The following is a 25,162-nucleotide window of genomic DNA, read 5'->3' on the forward strand; positions in this document are numbered from 1 at the left end:
TGAAAGCTCGGCGGCGTGGGGCATCGTGCTAAGCACTGGGAATGCGCTCCGATTACCCTGCATGGGTTCACAGGTTCGAATCCCATAAGGATAGTTGTATGCAAGAGGATTGCTGGATTCCTCACTGCCGTAGGGTGGTTCACATAAACGCTGGTCGGTTACGACTTCCTCCAACCACAAGTCCATGCATTTCAAACAAATATCTGGTTAACTAATCCCACCGACATTGACTCTTCTCCAGGACAAATATGTAAAATCCTACACTGTCCTAAAAGTAAATTTCCATGAACTCCTCTGCCTTGCTAAATAGTTAGGGCCAGCAGCCAAGAAATGCATCCTTACATATTGACATTGATTTTTATTGAGGCCTAATGCTCGCTATTAATCATTACCTTTTATGCTTTTACATTGTATTTTATGAAGATTGTTCAGAAGGTAGCAAATTTCTTCTGTGCTTCTTGGTGACCTCGAGTGGATGAGATGATGTAATTTTGCTGCTGCCATGGCAACCAGTTCAAGTTTATCTGTATTCATGCATCTGTAAACATGTTAAACAGTAAACAATATAAAACAATTACACAGAATAAAAAGTAGTAAAATTGTAGACTTAGTAGCGTTAAAAAAACTGTTTCGGGGGTTTAAGCAATGCAAAAGGAAACCAGAACTAATGTGAAGGGATATCAATCAGAAAGCTGAATCGTTAAGCTTGGTTTGGAAAAAAAATGCCATTAGTTTCTAGCGCAGCAGAAAAAACACACATCATTGAGCTTTCTGCTATTAAGAAATAACTAATAAATATATAGGATGGATAGCTCAAGCCTCTTCAACATTGGATCCCTTCATGAAATATTTACATCTGCAAAGAGTACTCACCCGAGCAGTAGCCTCAATCCGATGCTTGCAAGCTCAACCCATTCTGTTGGTCCATTCAATGATGACTCATTGTTGTTGTCCCAGACAACGAGAACATCAAATAACATAAACATGTTTTCCATGAGCTGTGAATACCAAGAATAAAAACGTTTCGAACAGAGGTTGGCAAGGTTCTCGGACCAAGGGCCAAAAAATTTTCCTACCTAGACCGGCTGGCCATGTAAGTGGGACAAAAAAAATACATTTTATTATTATGAAGTGTTACAAAAGCGTGTTACAAAAGTGGAAAACAATGAGCTTGATGTCAAAACAAAATATAATAGCAATCTCAACAAATTCCTCGAGCTATTTTTCAGCTGAAACGTCAAAATTTGGTTTTAGTTCGGTTGTGGCAGCATCAGGCCATCAGGGCAGATTAAATTACCCAACGAGCTGGATTTGGCTCACGGGCTGTAATTTACACATGTCAGGTTTGGGAGCTAAGAGACAGCTCTGATTTTTAATTGAACTTTAGTCTCTGTGCCCACAGTGACAATATTATACAATATAATGTGCAGTATCACACACCTTATCTGCCTACTACAGCAGAACAGACATTCAAAATATTGAATAAGTCAGAAGTACAACAAGATATCTTCATAAGAATTTAGGGTAGAACTACAAAGGCACTCAGACTCTCCCAGCAGCCTTATTATATTAGAAACTCATTCAAACTAAATTCTTTGGAAACATCACGAAACAGGAATATTAAAACCTATAACTAAAATATTTGCAATCTGTAGGACTGTGAAATTTCAAGCTCCAAGAAATTTATATATGCCGCTTCAATTTTCAATACCAGAGTCATAATCATAGTCAAGTTCATTTTTTCTAGCCAGTAAAAAATAACATACAAAACTTGAGAGTAATAAAAGTTGAATGTTGGGAAGGGAAGTCGTGGTGAGCCAAGAGGAGCCAAAGATCACAAGTACCAATAATAATTAGTTACTACAGCACACAAAACTCAGAGAAAAAAAATCGAGCACACAATCTTACAGAAGAATGAGTACAGCAGGGGAATGATTTAAAAATTCCAACAAAATTTTGAGAAATAAATATTGAACGAATAATATTACTGGGGAAGAGAAGCGGCAGGGAGCGAAAGCTCAAAAACACCAAAACGGCAAGAATGATTGATTATTCAATACATTAATATTCCTTTAAATATGAATGACTACTCACATTTATAGACCAAACATGCGTGGCATCAGATCCTTGATTGACAAGAAAATCATTGACATGTCTGATCAATTCTGCTGATTTCTCTGCGATGTGAAGAAAAGAATTCGCACCAGATGCATTGGACTTAGCTGCTCCTGAAGAAAAAAAAACAGAAAATTTTTCTTTATTTTCATGTTGGTTTTCACATTTACTAATGAAGGTGGAATGTGTCTGGGTTTTGGAGGGTAAGATTTACATGGTCAGCATATCCTATCAACTTTGGTATAAGAAAATAGAACTCTAACCAGCCAATCAGCCCATATACCAAATGTTGTTGAGAATTGAGAATTAAACATGAAGCATTTCAGGTTTCGCTTTGGTAATTTATAGTATGAAAAAAGATAATATAACTGTTGAGAGGAAGAATAAAAGGTGATGTAGGTACAATTACCTTATTGTAGCCAAGCTGATCAAACTACCTCGTTATTTAAGCACTGGACTAGAATATAAATGAACCTAGAGATCAAATGCGCATTATATTCAAAACAAATCTTGGACCGATACGGCGCGGGTCAAACATTAATAAATAAATTATTTGCGACTGCATGCTACCAAACATATATAATACATTGTAATTTGTTGAAGAGGCTTGATAGCCCAACAGTGTATTATGGCACATAAAATTCCTCATTAAAAATGAATTCAAAAGTTTAAACCAACTAATTTACCTGCTGTAAGATTCTTCAGATCATTACAAGCAGCTTCAACACAGAGTTCTAGAATTCTTAGTTTCAATTTCTCAGAGTTTTGCACAAGATCATGAGAGCTGGACAGCTTGTTCAAACATGCAAATACTTGTCCTCGAGACTGTAAAATTGAAACAAAAACAAAAAAATTAGTTTTCTAATTGTTTGTTAGTCTTTATTATAAAATTCTGTGAATAAAAAAGACCAATAGAAAATAGTTGAAAGCAAAAGTAGGTATTTTTATAGAAAAACAACAGGCCAAGTGTATAGATCTGCGATCGGCAACGTGTGGCTCTGGAGAAGAAGCAGTGAGGATTCAATAAAAGTCGGAGACATAAAGTCGATTACTACCCGCTAATTACACATCACAGCAGGTATAAGTTGAAAGGTAAAAATAGGTCATATTAAGGTGACTTAGATCTGCCAAAACAAACTTTTTCCTTTTTATTTTCGAAGTTTTTTTATTTCATCGTTAACTAAATTATTACATCATTCGTAATTTAATTAGCTTTTACCTGATAAGAACTACAATAGCTACTGACATTTGAGTAGATGTTATTATGACAAATGGCTCTTTCAATGCTAAAGTTTCCCGACCTGTGGTTTGAGTCTTTGGTAAAAGCTCACAGATCATTAAAGATTGAGAACTGTACCAGACCATAAAACTCACAAATTCACGGTAAAGTACACGCATAAAACCACTATGAAACAAGTCCCCACCTTCCATGAATCTACAGTTGTTCCATCAATTCCTCTCCATATCATGATGTACAAGATCTCAGTCACAGCATCTGCTAAATCTTCTTCTATTTGACTAAAACGTTCTTTTAATGACATTCCATATTCCTGGATTAAAAAAAAATAAAATAATGAGATAATAAATCCTTTTTTGTATTTCTCAGAAGCAGACAATTATCCACTAAGAAGTACCTATTTGCACATATGGCGTTAACATCGTCGTTATTCCGTTTTGTTAATTTCTGTCAACACTGCCTGTATCATGTTTTATTGTCATTGATTAAGGCTTCAATGATTTTTGTATCAGCTTGCTCTGCGGTAATCATGTATTAATTGTGTTTACCAAGTTGTATTAGACAAATTCTACAAACTCAATGTATTAAATGCTAGGTGTTTAAAATACGCTCGCCACTTCTGATTCTCATGCATGGGCCAGCAGGTCCGAATCACATTGCTGGATCCCTCACGGCAGTAGGGTGGTTCAAGTAAACGCTGGAATTCTGGGTGTGATGTAAAATCCAGAAAAGACCATACTGACTTGACTGTTTCATAGTTATGAAAACCAATCCCATATCTTTATTTAAACTGAAATCGAAAAAAACAAATCTCCACTTACTGCTTCATAGTCAAGTAAATTGCTCATGCTTCCTGCGGTACTCGACAAATTCTCTACTCTGGGTTCAAAGTTGAAATAATGATCTGAAAGAGTAGGACTCGTTTTTCCACTTTGTTTCAGACTGGTGGTGCTAGAGTGCTCAGAAACTGTGAGCTCGGAAAAACTTTCGCTTGCGAAATCTTTCATCACTGGTGAACTGATTTGTGTTATGATGTTGTCCCTGAAAATGTGATATAACATAATTTTGAATGTAATTTTATTGTAGGAGAGATGGCGTGAAAATAAATATGTACATTGGGCATAAGTATCTTGGTATAGCACTCTCAAGGTTTATTTATTCCTTATGATTCCCCAAAATATTATCATATTACTGGAATAATACAAAACTATCTGAAAGCAATAAATTGCAAGGTTATGCTAGACAAAAAAGATTCTAGTACTCCGAACATATCAGCTTACTACATATTAGTAGCAATATAAATAAGATGAAAAATTTGGGAATTTGGAACAAATTTGTTACTAAGACCAGAAGGAAATAGTCAGCGAGATTGGTGATGAGCCCTAACCTAACAATCATCGGCGCTCCAGAAGTGTGTGTACAAATATGGACGTAACTAATTTTGTTCACCTAGTTTACATCAAGTTGTGTAAAGGGGCGGAAGCCTATGTGCAGGGGGTATATTCACTTGGTCAATACAGGCAGTCCCCACACTCGTAATAGAACTAAAACAACAAAAATCGGAATAAAAGTGTTGCCTAACCCTGACCTGGTACACACACTATTGGAGCACCCCCAATGCCCAATTAGGGCATGTTATCGGATGAGAGGCTGCAGTACTCCATTCGATTGAACCACCTTATCAACATTCCTCTCTCATGAAATATGAAAAAATAAAATTGTACGAAAATAACATAACAAAAACATACTTGAATTTTTTCAGTTCTTCAGGGAATGACATTGGTTTTTTCAACGTTTGCATATTGCCATTCTCAGATTGTGGCAAATTTTTATTGAAAATATCAAAGACTGATTTGGTTTGTTGTTGCTGTTGTTGTTGTTGTGTGTTCTTATTTTCATCTTCTTCACCATTGATAGAAGCAGATCTTGAATCGTTGGCTGTAAATAGGGATAATAAAGTGGTTTTACAAAAATATTAAATTTGGGTGTCATAGCTTGATAATCATTATCGGTATCTCCACCTTTTCTTCCCTATGCCTCCTCAATTCCTCAATGAATTATTACATAAAAATAATTTAATAAAATATAAATAAGAATCAAAAAACTTCTATTCAAAAAAAAAATGGAACCTTTCCATTTCAGCATTGCATACACAATTTACTACAAAATATATGGTAGGAACTGAGTTTTGCTGCATGCTGACACAAATGTATTTCAAACAAACGTCACAGACATTGCTATGATTTTTTTTTTGTAAGATTTGATAAAAATCTTGCTCTTCTTGGTAAAATACATTTTTTGAGATAAAGAGAATCATCTCACTTTCCGTCGAACTTCTCAAAATTTTATTGAAATGAATTTGTGGACATTTTTTTTGTATTAGCTGTTGCTTGCTCTTAATACTGGTTTAAAATGCTGTCCAAAGCTAATTGCAAGGTTCTGTTTAGGAGCCTTGAGTCGATGGTCTAACAACATGAATCCATGTACACATAGAAAACATTGTACATAACGAATTGTTTTACCATTTTCTTCATTCATTGACTCTTTTCTGGGCTCAAGATGGCTTCCATCAACAACAAGTGAAGGAACATCGTCTAGAGATTCGAATCCTGCATCAGATCTGAAAAAACATTTAATTATTTTTTAATTTACAGGAATTAAACTGCAACATTTTTATAATCTTCATTGTATTGTACAAATTGAAAGGTAAATTACCTTTGAGAAAAACTTCCAGTTCTTGATTCTGTATAATCTGAGTCTTTCACCAATAACCTCGTCAAAGTATCCTGAAATATTTAAAACGCCACCTCATGTTACATAATTCACTTTTCCTATTTTGTTAAATAGATGGGACTGATAAGGTTATGACGAAGGTGACCGTACATTTGAACCCACGTACATTTGAACCCATGTGTATATCCGCGGGTTCAATCTATATGCGGGTGCTAAAACCCATGGGTTAGGGTTAGTATGGGTTCAAATATCCGTAAAACAAGAAAAATTTCATAGGTGCAATAGTATTCAGGTGCAATTTTCATGGGTTCAAATGTAATGGAACCTATGACGAATACTAACAAGCTGAATTGAGAACGAATGTTGGATACTCCCGTAGTGTGTGTACCAGTTTAGGCAATAATTTTATTCCGATTTTCCTTTTTTTAGTTCTATTATGAGTTCAGGTCGCCTGCCCATAGTAATCAGTGCCTTTACACAAATAAATGTAAAATAGGCGAACAAAATTAGTTATCTTCATATTGGTACACATACTTCTGGAGTGCCGAATATTGAATGAAACATATTTTCAATCGACATTTGTCGGTGATTCAGAAAATAGAGGAAAGCAAAAACGCCATTATAATACTCTCAAAATTATCTTGTAATGCTTAGATATATAATCGCTGCCACACATGGGCATTCTACCCTATCGCTAATAGGTCAAAGTAAAATATTTGAATGTGACTTCTGGCATTAGTATATAAAAAAAGCAGCGCTCTGTGAGGAAGTGTACCAAGATGACGCACAACCTGAACCCCAACCTGGTACACAGATCATGTTCAGGTTGTGCGCCATCTTGGTACATATACTTCGGGAGGAACCTTTTTCTGTCCCATCCCACCAAAAAAAACAGACTTGGATGATGGTGTTTAGAATTCTGGTTAGATTACCTACATATGCAGTTCAAGAGTCAATGTTGTAAACTGCGTGTCTGAGGAAGTCTGGTTTTAGGCAGAGATCGTTACAGAAATACATTTGTGTTAGTGTGCTGCAAGACTTTTGAATTGCATTGTATAGTCTTAATTATTCCTGCTACAGCATCCTTGCATTATACACATACTGTTCCACTAACGCAGATAGTGAGGAAGGATTAGTAGTCAATCTCTACCGATAATTAGATTGCTAACAGTTGAAATAAAGAGATTTAGGACCTTACAAAAAAGTAACTTGTTATGTATCCATGACTCTTTTCATAAAGATTTTCTCAAAATAAAAAAATGAATAAAAATATAATTCATAACAAAAACAAAACTATCTCTACCTGCCAAGCTGGTTGGTTGACACATTGAGCCAGGAATCCATTCTTAGTGAGAAGCAGATCCAGCAACCGTTTGGCAGCATCTCTTCTAGTTGATATATGAGCTCGATGAAAGAAATGAAGAACAGAGAACAAAGCTCCTGATCCAAGATCTGGACAAAAAAGTAAAAAATAAATAAATGAATGTGTTACATCGTTACTTCTTTTTTCTGTATTTCATATTCACTGGCAGGTATATACATTTGAAGGTGGACTAGAAGGCCGAGTACCAATATGGAAGTAGCTCATTTTGATCACCTACTTTAGATCAAGTTTTGTGAAGTGGCTGAAACCTATGGGTAGGGGGTATATTCACTTGGCTAACACAGACAGTCCCCGAACTCGTAATAGAACTAAAATAAGAAAAATCAGAATAAAATTATGGCCAAACCGTAATCTGGTACATACACTACGTTACTACTTGATTGTGATATCAGAATGGAATTTCTACTTCTGCGTACTTTCAATCAAGCATCTTTACATATGATCAAGAAATCATAGTTATGAAAGTGCCAACAGATTGAAAAAAGATGGCAAGGGAAGATATTTCATGATCTCTTTTTACATCAATGAAAGAGATTCCCGGCCCAACAGTCGCTTGTCAAAAAAAGAGGTGTATGCCAAGCAACTCCAAATTTGTTAGGAGGTTGTAAGGAATTACGAAGCTCTCATGATTCACAATGAGATACATTATTCAATATAACATCACACCAAGCCATGCATAATTTTTTAAGCCATATAATTGTACCAGATTCTATCTTCAAGTTTATATCATAAATAATACTTAATCAAACACAGCCGATTCCATGAAGGATATATGGAATGAAATTCTGTCTTTTCACTGATTGAACACGATTCTAAAATATCTTAATTGCTTCACCCGACCCATTTGTGCCTAACTTGCGCCACTTGTTCCACACTTGTCCCACTAGGGCCACACATGCTATATTTGTATCACACATGCCCCACTTGTGCCACACATGCCGCATTTGTGCCACATATGCCCCGTTTGTGCCACATATGTCCCGTTTGTGCCACACATACCGTGTGTCACTTGTGATAAATTTGTGACACACTTGTTAGCTTGCATCCCACTTGTCTCCCTTGTGCCACACTTGTCCCGCTTTAAAAGTATAATTAGATAATGCCCATAACCAAACCACCATCAAGCGAAGTATCATCTCTAATAATCTATATCCACACCAATCAATATAACATGCAAGTGTTCTTTTCACCCATGATGTGATTTTTATTCACCCAGATAACATACCTTTATGTTTGAAAATTGGGCCTGATGAACTAGAAGAGTTGTTGACTAAATTTATAAGACAAATTTCAAACATTGAACAAAGTCTGATTTCCCCAAAAAAGGAAATTGTTTATACCGAAGACTTTCAAGTTGAAAATATGAAAAATTATTTGATATTTTCTCTAATTTTCTAAGGTTCAGAAAGTAAATAGTCTGTTGGAGACTTACTATAAGATTTTTGGATATAACTACTCTTGATAATTATTCCCGGATTAAACAGTTTAATAAATATAAGTCATTAGGAATGGATTCCAATTTTTGATATATTTTGAAAATGACTAGAAAAAGCCAAAGTGTGCTAAGTTTAAATTATGGAGAATAACTTGTCAAAACAGGATTCAACCGGTTGATCCATTTTCTACAATTCATTTACTTACCAATCTCAATAACGAGGTCCAATAATTGATCACAGAAGACTCTGGTTGGCGGAAGATCTTTCATTCTTGTGATAAGACTGGAGAATCCAACTGATTGAAGTTTGAGAAACGTTTTATTCTTTTCGTAAACATATTCTGTCTTGAGAAGTCTCGTCAACATCTGTGTAAAGATAGAAAAAAGGGGCTCCAGAAGAATGTATACCAATATGGAGGTAACTAGTTTTGTTCGCCTACTTTACATCAAGTTGTCATAACTAAAATAAGGAAAATCGGAATAAAATCATGGCCTAACCCTAACCTGGTACACACACACTACAGGAGTATCAAAAAAGAGTGTCGCAGTGGTCACTTTGAACTAGGGATGTGGAGGCAGGGAAGATTTGCCATGATAACTCCAACTCCTCACTAAGAGTAGAATATTTTGAGTTCGATTCCAGATTAATAAAGATTTAGACTTTTTAAGGAAATCAAATCTGATATTGAAAACTTTCTCATATGTAAGCCTTCTTCACGAACAGTTGAAAACCTTGAAAAATAATTTTTTTTTCAATTCATGTACAAAATTATGACCTCGATTATCATTTCCCACTTTGGCAAAATGAAAATTTGAAAATTTTGACTTCCGACTCCAGGGAGTAAAAATACCCTTATGTCTCCCTACTTCCATACGACGTACAAAACTCAGACTCTGACATTCATGACTTCTGAATGGAGTTAACAGATACATGGCGCATCAAATCCATTAGGAATAACTATTGCTATCATCTCTTGCGTCTTTCCAACAAATACTCTTTCTGCTTTCAAATGGAGACTTTGCTTTGAAAAAACTGCAACTCTCTTATAGTCTTATTAGTACTTTTTTCACTTTATTGACGAGGAGTCTAACCCTGGCTCTTTGCAGATTTGTATTAAAAAGCTCTCCAACCTTGCATATTTTTATTCTGATGACTTCACTGAATTGTTGGTCAGCAAGAATGACGTACAAGAGATCGGCGTTTCCTTGCTCATACAATAAACAATGCAGTTGACCTTTGCATGGACATTCAAGCAATGATGAAAGCAGATCAAGGCATTCACAAAGCTGAAAAATAAAGTTGAGAAAATGGTAACGCAGAATAGTTAATAACAGGGGTGTGACATCTTCAATACAAGAGGGCCAGATACAAATAACTGGGTGAAACCGTGGGTTACACCTTTAGGCTTTCTAGTAGTTGCAGACACAAAATATTGATTATTGATCTCATGACATGCATTGTTCACCTTGCACAAGATAGCTGTTAGGGCATTATAACGTAATAAGCATAGATAATAAATTAGACCCAGGTATAGACTTTGCGACGCAAAATTGAATTAAATACTCTTTTATTGGCTCGCACATTCTTCAAAATTGTCACTTCTTCGCAAGTCGCACAATTTTTCCTTGAAGGCCGCATTTGGCCCAGGGGTCCGCCAGTTTCACACCCCTAGTTTATAGCATCACAGACAAAGTGAGTAAAAAAGTGCACATGTGCCCAAATTAACACAAGTGAAGGTGTATAAACTCTTTGAAAAAAATTCTAAGAGCAAATACCTGGACTTCTTGCTGTGCTTTTGAAGCAGTTATGAATCCTAGAATAGAACTTAGTTCATCAGCAGTTATATCTCGAGCTGCATAGTATTTGACAAGGCCTAGAAGTGAGCTTCGTATAACACAGGTGTCATCAATACTGAGTTGAGAGTCGGAAGAACTGTAGAATAAAAAAGGTCGATAAATTGTTGTATTTGAGAATGGCTTGTGGATTGAACATTATACCTAACAATGTTGATGTCGCAGATAGGGATGGGCAATATAGAATACCGAATCCGGAGGATTCGAATCCCAAAGTATTCGAATCCAACGGGATTCGATAACAGGATTCGGTTTCCGCCTCTCCGGCGCCATGCGTCAATTTTTGTATTTCGGGTTTCTAATTTAACAATTATAGACGAGCGTTTTTCTCGCGTGGAAATCTCTCTCGTTTAATTAAACTTGTGTCTGCTCGCAAAGAACCCGTAAATCGGTAAACATCAGACACTGTAATTTCAATCGGCATATTCAGGACAAGATGTCGGCAATATAACCTCACGGCGAAGACTCGTTATTGCACCATTTTTGCGTTTTTCCGCTTTGCTATCTAGCTAGCGTATAGTAATAATAATTATTTGTGCCGACTTACTAGAGATATTCCGATAATCTGAATGCAACAATCTTTAATTGTTTACAGACGTGCCTTACTTCATTTTAAATTGATTTTTCGCGACCCACGAGTTTTCGCAAAAAATGATGCACGTAAACCAAAAGCCAGGCATTAAATGTTATAACATTACTTGCGATTGATTTAGATCAAATATTAGTTACGAATAATTTTATCATACCATTTTCCGAAATACAAGGTTATATTGCAAAACGCGAACATCTGTCACATTTAAATTTCACTCTCAAAAGATTACATATTTCCCAGTCCGTTTCTATCGCTCAAGATAGACGCACGTTTGATCGAGTGTCTGTAGTATTTTAGTCGCTGATAAACTTTAAAAAAAGTTGCCGCGTCTGGCGAAGATAGTGACATATTGAATTTGAGTAGGACTAAGTATGTGTAGATAATGATTAATGATAACGTTCTCATTGTTCAAGATAGACACACGTTTGATCGAGTGTCTGTAATATTTTAGTCGCCGATAAATTTAAAAAAAAGTTGCCGCATCTGGCGAAGCTAGTGACGTATTGAATTTGAGTAGGGCCAAGTCTGGGTAGATAATGATATGTAACGATAATCATAGAAAATGAATTAGTCTTTAGATGTTATTACCTAATAACTAAGTACGAAATCGCGTTTACGAGAACTTGGTTTTACGTGTCTTGCTCGCACAGAATAAAAAGATTGATTTTAATTGATTTAATATTTAGCTAAATTTAATATTTTACAACGACGCATAGGTTGCAGTGGTCACACGCTGGTTCTGCATCTAATTAATTCTCAGCGGGTGTGTTTCAGTACACTCGGCAGACTTACATTAATAATGATTTAACGCCGTTTCATGTCTATTTTTGTATTTAACCGCTTACTATTAAAGTGTGTCAAGCGTGTCTTAATTTAGGATATCAGTATTTATTAGTATTTAGGGATTACATACATTTGGAACAATTGGAGGCAAAAAATATTATAATATTCCTCAATTTTAGTGTCCTGGGAAATGCCTGTTTAGTATCAAATGAAATCCAATGTTCAGGACATTTCCAAATAGATAATACATTTATAGTAAGTAATACATTTGCAATTTTACATCTAAATCCAGCAATGTGGAAATTCCCACTATTTGAATGGGTATGAAAATAGAATAGGATTCGGTATTCCGGATTCGATTTAACTATTCTAGAATATTCTAGAATAGTAAATTATTCTACATTGCCCATCCCTAGTCGCAGATTAGATATCTTATGTTGAATTTAACCCCGGTCCAACCCCTGTTTTATTAAGTCTCGAGATCATTGGTATTTGTGACCGCACAATTCTACACTGTAATGATTAATGATCTCAGCAGCTATTGTTACTTTGCCTGTAACTTTGCTTAAAGAACGATATCCCATACTTATAACTGAATGCACATACCCTCGCTTGGAGCAACTTTCATCATAAAAAAAATCTTGGGTTTTAACTCAATGCCTGTCACCTAACCTAGGGCGTGAATTGAATAGACGATACCAAAAGAGATAGGTTCCGGCCCTCACAAGAATGGTAGCTCATAGTGTATCACTTATTAATACTTGTTCAAGTGAATGTGTAAAAATGGTTGAGTGACCTAAAATAAATATTTTTTCTGCCAGATGATCTAGTGGTTAGCATGCTGCTCAACCAATATTGTGAGCTTAATGAACAGGCATTTTTGAAATTAATAGGAAATCTTGTGATCTAGCGTTGTAATGAGGCAATGACGATCAGAAATAATAACACCTAATGCTAATTCTATTAGTTTTCCAAGTCAAACTGACTGAAATAGAAATAGTTACATTAAATGTGCAGGGAATATATAAAAATTTGGAGCAACAGAACTCTTAGCTAGGACCATGCGGTCCTCTAATGCTGCCATGGGCAAACTACAGCCCGCGAGCCAAATCCTGCCCGTTGGGTAATTCAATCTGGCCCACCGTATGCTACCACAACCAAACTGAAACCAAATTTCGATGTTTTAGCTAAAAATAGCTCAAGGAATTTGTTAAGATTGCAATTAAATTTTATTTTGACACGAGACTTACTGTTTTTCACTTTTGCTTTTGTAACACTGTAAATATTGTTCATAAAATGTAACTTTTTACATCACACTTACATGACCCGCCAGTCTGGGTGGGCAAAATGTTTGGCCCCTGGTACAAAGACCTTGCCCACCCTTGCTGAAATGCCATGGATAGACACAGAAAGATGCAAGCTTGCCCTGAATTTCCTATCGAAAAACTTCAAAACTTTAGAATCAATTTAGAAACAAATATATTTACCAGTAATAAGTCTTAATAACATCCAGCATGTATTGCACTCCATATTTCTTTCTGAAAGCTTTCCTGTTGTCCTTTATCACTGTTGCCAGATATTGAATATGTCCAATACGAACAGTGAATTCGCTTCTACTCCAGATTCTAAAATTATTATAAATGACATCACAAAATTAAAGAAATCTTCATACAACTTTCAAGGCATTTATACTGGTCCTGTGACCTAACTAGGGGACCAGCCAAGGTCTTCACTAGATAACATCCGCGATATCTATCTGTTTAACTGTGATGCGTTTGATTTTTTGTGATCAGCACAAAATTTACTGAGTTACTAGAATACCTTGAACCATTTGATTGAGCAAAAAGTTCTGCAGGTGCAATTCTTAAAGTGGAATTTTGCTTAAATATAAAAAATATGTTACTTACCTGAAGTCAAACAGCAAATACTGATAAACTTGATGCAATAGATTAGTTCCCATTGTGGTTGAAGAATCGATAGATTCCACAAGTAACTGTGTTGCCATCAATACATCTGCATCGATCAATTCAGCAGGCATCTAATGTAGAAAATGAGAATAGTCATTGAAGAAAAAAACTGAAATTTTCGAAAATTTGGCACAGGCAATGGTCCCACGTTATTGCTAATAAGGAAAAATATTATTGTATTATGGTTACTTTAGACCAGTAGTTCTCAAACTTTTTAAGCCGAGCCCCCTTTTTAGAATTTGTCAAGTATTGCACCCCACTTCCAAAATAACTAGCCAACAATAAGCTACAAATAACACATAGTAAGGCAAAAGTATGTTTTAAATTGAAAAAACACGTTGAAAATATGTGGATAAAATGTAAATAACCAAAATAAGGCGGGCAAGATCAAATCTAACAATTTTTTTCTTTTTCAATTAGCTTCACGCCCCATAAAAAAATTCTCTACGACTCCCTTGTGGGAAGTGCCCTACCATTTGAGATTCAGTGCTTTGAAGTGGATAAGATGAATTCAAGTCATCATATCATGTCCATGTGTGAATATAAACAATCCGGATATCAGAAGGTGAGAGAAGGTGCGACTTCTAATGAGACCTCAGATTCAGGACTTGGTAATTTAGGACTGAAATTCTAGGAAAATTCTGAAATTCTACCGATTAAAATCGATATGTAATCAGTAATAGAGTCTAGGGCATTTTTCAGCCATTTTTTTATAGCAACCAAGGTACTCTCGTAGTATGTGTACCAGCCAGGTCAGGGTTAGGCAATAATTTTATTCAGATTTTCTCATTTTGGTTCTATTACAAGTTTGAGGACTGTCCGTATTAGCCAAATGAATATCCTCCTGCCCATAGGTTTCAGTCCCCTTACACAACTTGATGTAAAGTCGGCGAAAAAAATTAGTTAACTCCATTCGGTACATACACTTCTGGAGAGCCAAAACTGAGACCACAGCTAAATGGATCATTTTCCATTTCTGTGATACAGTTATTTATTTCTCAATAACATTGCAATCCAAATCAACAAAGTTAAAAATTTGATTGACATTAATTAATTCAATAATCATCAGCAACATATTAATCAGATGTTATAGTATTACGTTCATCGCAACATAATTTTATTATTTCTTTCGTTAAGTACATAATTATAGTGCAATTTTCATATATCAATAAATTACCCAAATTAGGTTGCTTAACTGTAAACTAAGTTGTCTACAGAGATGTATACGGAATTGAATAACAAAAAAAAATTAATTTCTTGGTATCATGAATTTATCTCTGCTATTACGATTTTTATTGCTGTTGTTAAATTAGACCTTGACTCAAAATTTGAAAAAAACAAATAAATAAAAAGATTTCAGCTCAGATTACAATAAAAAATGTTCCAGTTTAATAATTTAACAACTCTTATTATTGCAAATGTCATAATCAAATACGCAGGTCATCTTGAATTGTCATCATTCTGAGAAATCCAGATAAAACGGTTATACAAGCTTAATTTATGTACTTTGTCATTGTAATATTAGATCACTTTGTTAATATTGTGTTTCAAACTCGATAATTGAATATTTTTATCTGCAAACTTTTCACGAGTATATCTACCATAATAATATGAGTTGAGAATAGCTTACCAACATCTGTGAATATGAAAAGTTAGATTGAAACCATGGCACCAGGAAGATTTTTGAGGAATTTTAAGGAATGAAATAACTTAATCCTAGGTTGATAGCATCCTAGTGAATATATAATAGAACAAACAAACAACGAGAATATCGGTCGGAGACCGAAGACTTAACGATCGAAAGTTAGGGGATCCCCCAAAACAAAAACTGCGGTTTCGATTCATCCAAAATCAATGGGTTCAACTTCGCTTTCGTGAGATATCGCAAAACATACAAAAGTGTCTAACAGACAAACAGACAAATACCAATCAACATACTTACCGATTAAAATCGATAAGTAATAAAAAGTCTACCCCATACCACTTTGGCATTGCAGGTTACAAATTACAAAAAATATTACATGCATACACAACTACCCCTAGAGTTAATTATTTACTAAAGTAGCCTACTTCTAATGGCAGAGAGTATGCAAATGAATTTTAAAAAAATAAAATATAAGTTAAATTATATTCTTACCTTCTGCAAGAGAGCACCAATGATAGCAATTCCAGAACATTGCACGAGCATATCTTCATTAACTGCATGTCTTCCTATGGAACCTGTGCCTGAATGAGCTGCAAAGTTCTTCAATAAAATAATAAAAGCTGCCACATGGTTCTTTTGGAGTTTCAAATCTGTGGGAATGTAAAATGAATGATACAATATCAGTGTGTTGCTGTTTATGAGTTAGAGCAATGGTTTTCAACCGTTTTTGGCGAAGCAAAACCCCAATCAACATTCCAGAAGCTTAAAGGAACCATGTACAATTAGTTTCACGTCGTATATATTGTGATGAAATTGAATTAGGGCCACCTAATGTGGCCAACATGGCACCATCGCCAAGCAATCTGAAGATGTTAATAGCTGCGTGGCAAAGCGAGAGTTTTATTTGGTTAGTGCGCGTCAAGATTGCTACATCTTGTAAATTGTTCCTATTCTTGTTTTAGTATAGCAGAATGCTTAAGTAAATAAAAGCCTAGAAAATTGTCCAAATGAGTTTTCTTTGAATAGTTTCACTACATATTTCATTATATGAATATATTTGTTATCATAAAATATGCCATGCCGAGAATTTGACTCGGAACACATTGAGGTCTTTTACAGAACACTAGTTAAAACACATTTAATTTATACGGTGTCCATGAAGTCTTAAAATTTTTAAAATTCGAAAGGGATATTATCGATACCATATATTGTTTTGACCCCCACAGATGTGATAAATGAAGTAAAAATACTTGAACAATTACTGATTAAAAACAACAAACCTGGTTAAAATATATCGAGAACCGACTTTATAACAGAATTAAAACTGTAAAGTATGGACACCCTGTACAATTATCTTATGAAAAACTTCCAAGATAATGGCAAAAATTAAATACTGTACACTGTACAATCATACCTGATGACTTTGGGCTTTCAATCATAACCCATGAAACATCTTCATTAACTGGAGAAGCATCATCTTGAACAACTTCATTTGGGGAACTGAAACATGTAAAATACACATTGTAACCATCCAATGTGTTATTGTTAAAATTAACGCTGCTTTTCACCAATTAGGATAGTCTAACCTATTGTTTTACGTTCCTAAATAACCTTGACTGAAGTGGGAACCTTATAAACAAACAGCATTGTGAGTGTGATATCCTAATGATTCGAGCATTGGACAATGTTAGCATCGCAAATTCCACATCTATGACTAAAATTCCTGCCCACCACCTCACTCAGAGTATGATAAATTGGATAGACAACTCCAAACCGTAAAGATCTTCTTTCTTCCTAAATACAACATTTTCCACCTAGCTGCTTGGGTTGAGCCTTGTACGGAGATGAAGCCAGATAGAGCGTTAATAATAAAAATTGGTACTCCTCGTAGTGTGAGTACCAGGTTAGGGTTGGGCCATAATTTTATTCTCATTTTAGTTTTATATCGAGTTCGGGGACTGTTTGTGTTAGCCAAGTGAATATAGCATAGCCCCTGCCCAAGGTTTCAGTCACTTTACACAACTTGATGTAAAGTAGGCAAATTTACCTCCATATTGGTACACACACTTCTGGAGCGCCTAAAAATAGGCTCACAAAATGCAACATCAGAAATACCACTTACACTGCTTCATTACTCTCTCCTCTATTGAGATGCATTGTATTTATTTCTTCCAGTAACGGGAACAAGACATGAACTCCTCCTATTGCATTGATAGAGTCCTGGATGACAGTTTAGTTTAAAAATGTTTATTCAAGGGATGAGGCTCAATTTTATAAGACACACCGGAGATGGCAAACCTTTTATTGTAAATGGGTCAACAAATTATATTTTTACTGCGGAAATGAAAAGAGTATGTTTTTTGCATTAATTCATGACTTGGTGGGTCACTGGGAAAAGCATGGTCAGAGGTTGCTTATATAAGGAGCTATGTCCAGAGCGATAGGCAAAATATCTCAAGCACAACAGTATTACCTTCACATCCCATGTCACAATCTTATGACCAGTTAGATTCCCATCTCGTGGTGTTTGACTAGAAGACAGGTCTCGGCATACATATCTATGACAAGCCTTCGCTGCATAGTATACAACTAGTTTGGATTTGATGTCGCCTGGGACGTCATCTGAGTTCATGACTGTCTTCTTGTCTGGACCTGAAAGTATAAAATCATCAGTTACAAGCGACAGGTGCGAAGCCAGGGGGTGGAGAGTGTAAAAAAAAATTCTATATCATACATAGCAATTTTTCATAGTTCGAAATGCTTTTTATTACCTCAAGAGTCTAGGAATCCCACATTTTCCGGCCGACCCCTTAGCTCATATGGTTTAACTTAAAAAGTAGGAATTTTAGAACACCCCCTTTGAAAATTCCTGACAGGTGAATAAAAATCATTCAGCTCTTTAATTTCAATTTGAAACTTTGGGGTCCTAAATAGACCAAAACGAATATGATAAAATATATAAGTAAAAGCCTTATAAGAGACATTTTTATATTTGACACCTAATTGAACCAGTAGTTCTTACTGAGCCAGTAGTTAGAGAGATAATTCATTTTTATTCAAGAACAACAACAACTACAACAATTTAGAATTAGAAAATTATTCGACTATGGTGTCCCTAATAACCCAAAAGAAAAGATGTATAGGTTATGGCCTTCCAGAAGGCATTTTTATTTTTCATGACTGGAATTTTCAAATTATTGGACCAGTACAGTGGTTCTCAAACAGTAAAGTGCGCGCTATGTTCCATCCACATATTTTTTATTAAAACATACTTTCGCCTTAATCATACCTATCTGTTATTTGTAGCTTATTACTAACTGGTTATTTTTGAGGTGGGGCACGAGACTTGACAAATTCTGAAAAAGTGCGTGGCAAAAAAAGGTTGAGAACCACTGGTCCAGTAGTGAGAAAGAATTTCGGTTTTACCTGCGATATTCAAAGCCTTGACTTGAGCTTCTGTTAACACATCGTTGAAAGCGGCCACTGATCCAAGCTGGCCACGAAGCGATACTGCGCGTCCCCAAACATCATCTTGTGTCCCTGCGTCTATCGTTACAACTCTGTCTGTCTTTGAAGCATTTTCAACTCTAAAGAAAGAGAAAAAAAAAATCAAGATTTGGAATTTTACCCCTGGAGGAGGGAAAAATGGTACTTCTGTAGTATGCGAATCAAGAGGGCGGACACCTGAACAAAGTAACCTGGTAAATATACTGCATTCCGGTGTCCACCATCTTGGTTCACATACTACGGAAGTATCGGGAAAACTGATAATGAGTTATGGAAGGATCAAATCTTTTCAATTCAAAATTTCCTGCATAATTTATTCTGCACCAAGTGAGATATAGTGGTTTCATAATGGTGGTTTAAAAAGATACGTGGAGAAGTTGATTTACATTCTTAACATGAAATATTCCAACTAAAATAAAATAAATTCAATGAATTGCTGAAAATTAAATTATGACAAGGCATGTTAGTCAAATGATATTATAAAAAATATTCAAGCAATTCTCTTAAATTTAATTAAAATATAATCTGAAAGGGATGATGTCCATTGTCCAAGAATTTTGGGTACCCCCGTAGTATGTGAACCAAGATGGCGAGCACCGGAAAGTAGTATGTGTACCAGGTTAGGGTTAGACCATAATTTTATTCCAATTTTCTTTATTTTAGTCTTATTACAAGTTCGAGGACTAGCCAAGTGACTCCCGTAGTGTTTGTACGTGAAATTATGGCCTAACTCTAACCTGATACACATACTACGTTCCGGTGTCCACCATCTTGTTGCACATACTACGGGTGTACCAAATTTGAGGCAATACATGCAGAAAATTATTGAGGGAAAACTTCATAATAATCTGTCCCATAATCTTGTCGTTTTAACGTTTTACAACCTGTTGGTCTATATTATCCATGGGCAAAGTACGTCCCGCGGGCCAAATCCGGCCTGTTGGGGAATTCAATCTGGCCCACCTAATGCTGCCACAATCAAACTGAAACCGAATTTTGATGTTTTAGCTAAAATTAACTCCAGGAATTTGTTAAAATTGCGCTTAAATTTAGTTTTGCACAAGACTTATTGGTTTCCACTGTTGCTTTTGTAACACTGTAAATATTGTTCTAAAAATGTAACTTTTTACGTCGCCATGTTTTTTAGCCCCTGGTTCAAAAATCTTGCCCACCCCTGGTCTATATGTTGTTTAACACCTATAAGCCCAATTTAATACATAAAATCAGATACAATACAGTACATGCAGAAATTATTGGGACAAAATTCATAAAAATTATATTTTAACTTAAAATATAATTTTTTGGTATACTTGTTATGTTGTTGGAGGTTATTAATGGGTAAAACAGGAGTCCAAAATTACCATATTATCTCATTCTTAATATTTCTATGTCATTTTCAGATTCCTCATATTGCTATTTTGATATCAATTTTTCATTCAAGAGTATGTCGTCAAAATTAATAAACTTTATGAATTCGATTAATGCCGAAGTACCTTTTCTCAAAGATTATTCAGTCATAAAAAATAAAAAATAGAATAAAAAAAGAGAAAAGCAATAAAAAAATGTGCTTTGAAATCAAAATGAAAAACAAACAAAAATTTTGAAAACATACATATAACTAAAATTGTGATAAAATCAAGATATAGTTTTGCAATTATCCCAAACTTCAAAGTTTAATAAGGATAATTATTGCATCACAAATGACTTTTCCAAACCTTTTTCTCAAAGTTTCAATATCCAGTCGAGTATTAAGTTTTCTAAAAAATTTGAGATCAAAATATTTTTATAAAATAATATAACACAAGGAATAATGCAATCAGAAGAATCATTGAAAACAAAGTTCTTCCATAAAAAAATCACTTTCCTCAAAACAAAATTTGAATGTCCATTTCATTATTTGAGAGTTAGAAATAATCACTAAGATAAAAAAAAAAACGTTAAACGAGAGTGGGTTTTAAATATCACACCAAAAATCTAATCAAACAGCATTAAATAAAAAACTTCTCAAATTAGATTAATATTCATCGAAGACACTCCAAAAAAAACCCAACTTAGAGTAAAAATATCCAAAACTTTTAAAAACTACAACTTTCTTTCAATCAGAAATGTTAGAATTCGGAAATTTCCTAATGAATTCTAAATACCAAAAATCCAATCGAACAGGATTAAAATTCGCAAATGCAGATTGCAAAAACTACCCCAAATTAAATTACAGGTAAAATTCATTGAAGTCACTCCAAAATAACCAACAAAAGGTAAAAATCACCCAAATTCTTAATAAATATAACTTACACAGACTCTGATCCCCCACTTCGAAATGCAGAAGGTGAAAAATTTGTCGGTGAAAGCGATGAAAAATTTCCAACAAGAGTACGTGGTGATGGAAGATTGAATGTGAATCGACTGAATCATGAACACAACATTGATGTTAAGACAAAATGCAAACAAGCATAAATATGTAGGGAACACTGGAATGAAAACATTTTGTGTAACTGATTCTGTGCTCGGCAGGACTGGGTGTCGGAGAAAATTTACTCTGGTGAAAACATGCCAAATTGAAAATTCCATGGTCACAATATTGATGTTAGGACAAAATGCAAACAAGCATAAATATGAAGAGAATATAGGGTGTCCATAAAGTATTTAATTTTTTTTTTTAATTGCAAAGGGAATTTATGGATGCCATATATTTTTTTGGCCTCACAGATGTGTTAAATGAAGTAAAAATACTTGAACATTTACTGATTAAAAAACAACAAACCTGGTTAAGATATAATGAGAACTGACTTCATAACAAAATTGAAAATGTAAAGGAACTTTATGGACACCCTAAATGTGGCATGAGAACTTTTTGTGTGACTGATTCGGTGCTTGGCAGGATAGGGAGTCGGAGAAAATTTACTATTGACTCTGATTCCAGACTCCAGAGTTGTGAAAAATTTATACTCCGGACTCCAGCCCCGAAGAACTTCAAGACAACAACTTTTTGTGTATGCAAGTATTTTTTTAATACATGTAAAAAAAGATTAGTAAACTTGATGTACTTTAATAAGTCTCTGTAGAAAATTTTGGCGTTAATTACCAGTCTAAAACCTGATTAGACTCCGAAAAATCTCAATCAGGAAGGTTAGAAAATACCAGCCAAGCTGTGACTCTGGTAATAACATGCAAAATGCAAACGATCATAAATACCGTATTTCCCGGCAAATAAGACGCTTTTCTAGACCCAAAGTTTCCACCTGATTCATTTTAAGGGAACCTCGTCTTATTTGCAGGGGAGACTTATTCACCGGGAAATACGGTATGTACTTTAACATGAAAATTTTCTGATTGTCTGACTGATTCGGTGCATTTTGCGCATATGGGCACATAGGATCTGATGTTAAATTAGAACAGTATTTCTCAACTTTAAGGAGAAATTCCACCCCAGGAAATAATTCTGCTGTTTTCGGTGAGTAAATGCAGAACTATATGCATTCAGTGTGGGTTTACTACTATTTTTTTAGCTATTTAGCATGATTGGACATATTATAACTATTTGAACTGTACACAAACTGAGTGCGAGCTGCACTCTGCAAACTAAGGATTCCTAAAAGACTGAACAAAATAACTAAAAACAAAGTTTATGCGCATAGTGAGGGAGAAATAATAAGCTCCAAACTAGGATAAAGAGGAGTTTATGACAAACGGTTATGGACCAGAGCATTAGGGTATAATAAATTTTAGAATCTAGTCAAAGTGAGCATTAAAAATAGGATTCGGGATATGTTATAAAGAATTTAGGGTGCTCCCGAAGTATGTGAACCAAGATGACGGACACCGGTTCATAGCATGTATACCAGGTTAGGGTTAGGCCATAATTTTATTCCAATTTTCCTTATTTTAGTTCTATTACGAGTTCGGGGACTAGCCAAGTGACTTCCGTAGTATTTGTACCTAAAATTATGGCTTAACCCTAACCAGGTACACAAACTATGTTCCAGTGTCCGCCATCTTGGTTCACATACTTCGGGAGTATCAGCTTTAGTTCATGTAAAGTAAGTTTGGATGATATAAATTGAATATACAAGTATGTTCCAATTTTGTATACACATACAATTCAAAAACGTATTTCATTCTGTTACATGATATACCAAGTTGACATCCATTCTGTTAGGTATTCATATATTGTCAAGCAAAGAAGAATTGTAGTTTGTAGGAAAGTGTCCTACAATTTATGTAGCAATAAAAGAGAAGAATCTCATTCCATATTATTCAAGTTTCAGCAAGTTTCTGTTGGGGCATAATCTAACTTTGTAAGGTATAGTGAGGCAGTAGCAGTACAAAATTATTTATTATGGAATAACATTCTGCTCAATTAGTGCTATAAACTCATGACTTCATCTTATCAAGCATCCCTGAATCTAGCAGTACAATAAACATAGGATAGACAGTCTATCACAAAAGGACGCAACAGGCAACACATCCACAATATGCAGCAATGGAACAGTGGTAGATAATTAATATTTATATGTAACATTCATGCAATGTAATATGAAGAGACTTTGTGAGTAGGTAGAGCAGACACCATTAACTGTATTGTTAATGAAAGGACAAGATACAACAGCACACAGTATAGCCAGGTATTAAATTGTGTCATAAAGCATTGTGAAATTTGAATTAGTGCAAATGACCTGCAGTGTTTTTTTGTGGTCATAATACGAAGTAATGAATGGCATATGTTCATCTCTAAATAGTTGTATTCTATATTCAATTTGTTACAATTTAAGATAAACTATGATTCCATATTGAAAAATGAAAAGAAAAGATAATTTTGGGAATTTTGTAAGTACCCAATATGAGGCGTGAACCTATTACACCACCATTTGAAGTGATAAACTTCAAGTTGAACCCACTATTTCCAACTTGTGCCACCAAAATAGTTGAATCCTCTAACACAGGAGTGTGCAACCTGCGACCGTGGACCAAATGCGACCCCCCCCCCCCCCCCCCCACACACACACACACAAGGAAGAATTGTGCAGCGAGCAGAGAATTGACAATTTTGAATGATGTGCGGCACGCAAATCGAGTTTTTAATTCAGTGTAAAACCTGGTATGTACGAGTAGAAGTTTCTGAAAGTGCCAATGCCCTAACAGATAGCTTGTGCAAAGCGAATAACGCATGTTACAAGATCAGTAACCAACTTTTTCGTTCCTGCAACTACCAGAAATGTTGAATAAAGGTGCGGCCCGTGGTTTTCACACAGTTATTCGTATCTGGCACTCATGTATTAAAGGTTGCACACACCTGCTCTAAAAAAAATAGGCAACCAACCATCATAAGGCAAATAAACACGCATTCAGCACAACCTTCAAGAAACTTGGTATAATCGACACATTATTTTATACAACTTGGTAATGCAGGCATAATAGATGTTAAATACACCAAGCCACCACTTTCCACCTCATATTACAAAATTTTCCGCAGTGTTCTAAAACCCAGAGCCAAGAGTCTTCTAAATGGCTAATAGTTGGGATTCAAATGATACTTCTGTCTAACATAGTAACATGATAGGCTTCCAAATTTATTCAAATAGTCAAAAATGATATATTGGGGATAATTTAAAATTTATTTATTCAAAAACTTGTCTCTGAAAATTTGACATTTTTATAGTCAAACATAACTCTGATTTTATTCAACTTAGGACGGGCAAATTTCAAAATTGTTTTTAACAATTTTTAAGTAACTAAAATTTAAAATGAGTTGTGCAAATTTCTCTGTTGAATGTGGCCCAATTTAGACTTTGCATATACATTATTTCACCCACAATCAACCTGGCTGGCCATCAAACAAACGATGAAAAATTCTAATAAATAGCAATCCTAAAGCACCATTACGTAAGATGTTAAATGCACCATTAGCTACCA

The 25,162-nt window shown here is 35.0% G+C and overlaps 1 protein-coding gene across 7 annotated transcripts in view; it reads right to left on the bottom strand.

Moving 5' to 3' along the window:
• LOC120329518 (neurobeachin-like protein 1) overlaps positions 1-25,162 on the bottom strand; it is a 75,487-nt gene that overhangs the window by 23,089 nt on the left and 27,236 nt on the right. For 4 of the 7 annotated variants that reach the window (XM_078118890.1, XM_078118889.1, XM_078118885.1 and 1 more), the window contains 23 exons: positions 21,545-21,655; positions 20,968-21,009; positions 19,172-19,332; positions 18,219-18,397; positions 17,868-17,965; positions 17,160-17,245; positions 16,238-16,395; positions 14,041-14,171; positions 13,621-13,758; positions 10,681-10,837; positions 10,036-10,191; positions 9,111-9,270; positions 8,695-8,739; positions 7,389-7,537; positions 6,068-6,138; positions 5,875-5,972; positions 5,101-5,290; positions 4,174-4,393; positions 3,540-3,665; positions 2,802-2,940; positions 2,095-2,228; positions 874-998; positions 393-538 (listed from right to left, as the gene is read on the bottom strand). In XM_078118890.1, coding sequence (XP_077975016.1) covers positions 393-538; positions 874-998; positions 2,095-2,228; positions 2,802-2,940; positions 3,540-3,665; positions 4,174-4,393; positions 5,101-5,290; positions 5,875-5,972; positions 6,068-6,138; positions 7,389-7,537; positions 8,695-8,739; positions 9,111-9,270; positions 10,036-10,191; positions 10,681-10,837; positions 13,621-13,758; positions 14,041-14,171; positions 16,238-16,395; positions 17,160-17,245; positions 17,868-17,965; positions 18,219-18,397; positions 19,172-19,332; positions 20,968-21,009; positions 21,545-21,655 — 3,020 coding nt within the window. The remainder of the gene's footprint in view (positions 1-392; positions 539-873; positions 999-2,094; positions 2,229-2,801; positions 2,941-3,539; positions 3,666-4,173; positions 4,394-5,100; positions 5,291-5,874; positions 5,973-6,067; positions 6,139-7,388; positions 7,538-8,694; positions 8,740-9,110; positions 9,271-10,035; positions 10,192-10,680; positions 10,838-13,620; positions 13,759-14,040; positions 14,172-16,237; positions 16,396-17,159; positions 17,246-17,867; positions 17,966-18,218; positions 18,398-19,171; positions 19,333-20,967; positions 21,010-21,544; positions 21,656-25,162) is intronic. The other 3 variants (XM_078118891.1, XM_078118886.1, XM_078118887.1) reach the window with 2 other exon arrangements.

This window comes from Styela clava, chromosome 12 (assembly GCF_964204865.1).
Source record: "Styela clava chromosome 12, kaStyClav1.hap1.2, whole genome shotgun sequence".
In the NCBI taxonomy this organism is placed as follows: domain Eukaryota; kingdom Metazoa; phylum Chordata; class Ascidiacea; order Stolidobranchia; family Styelidae; genus Styela; species Styela clava.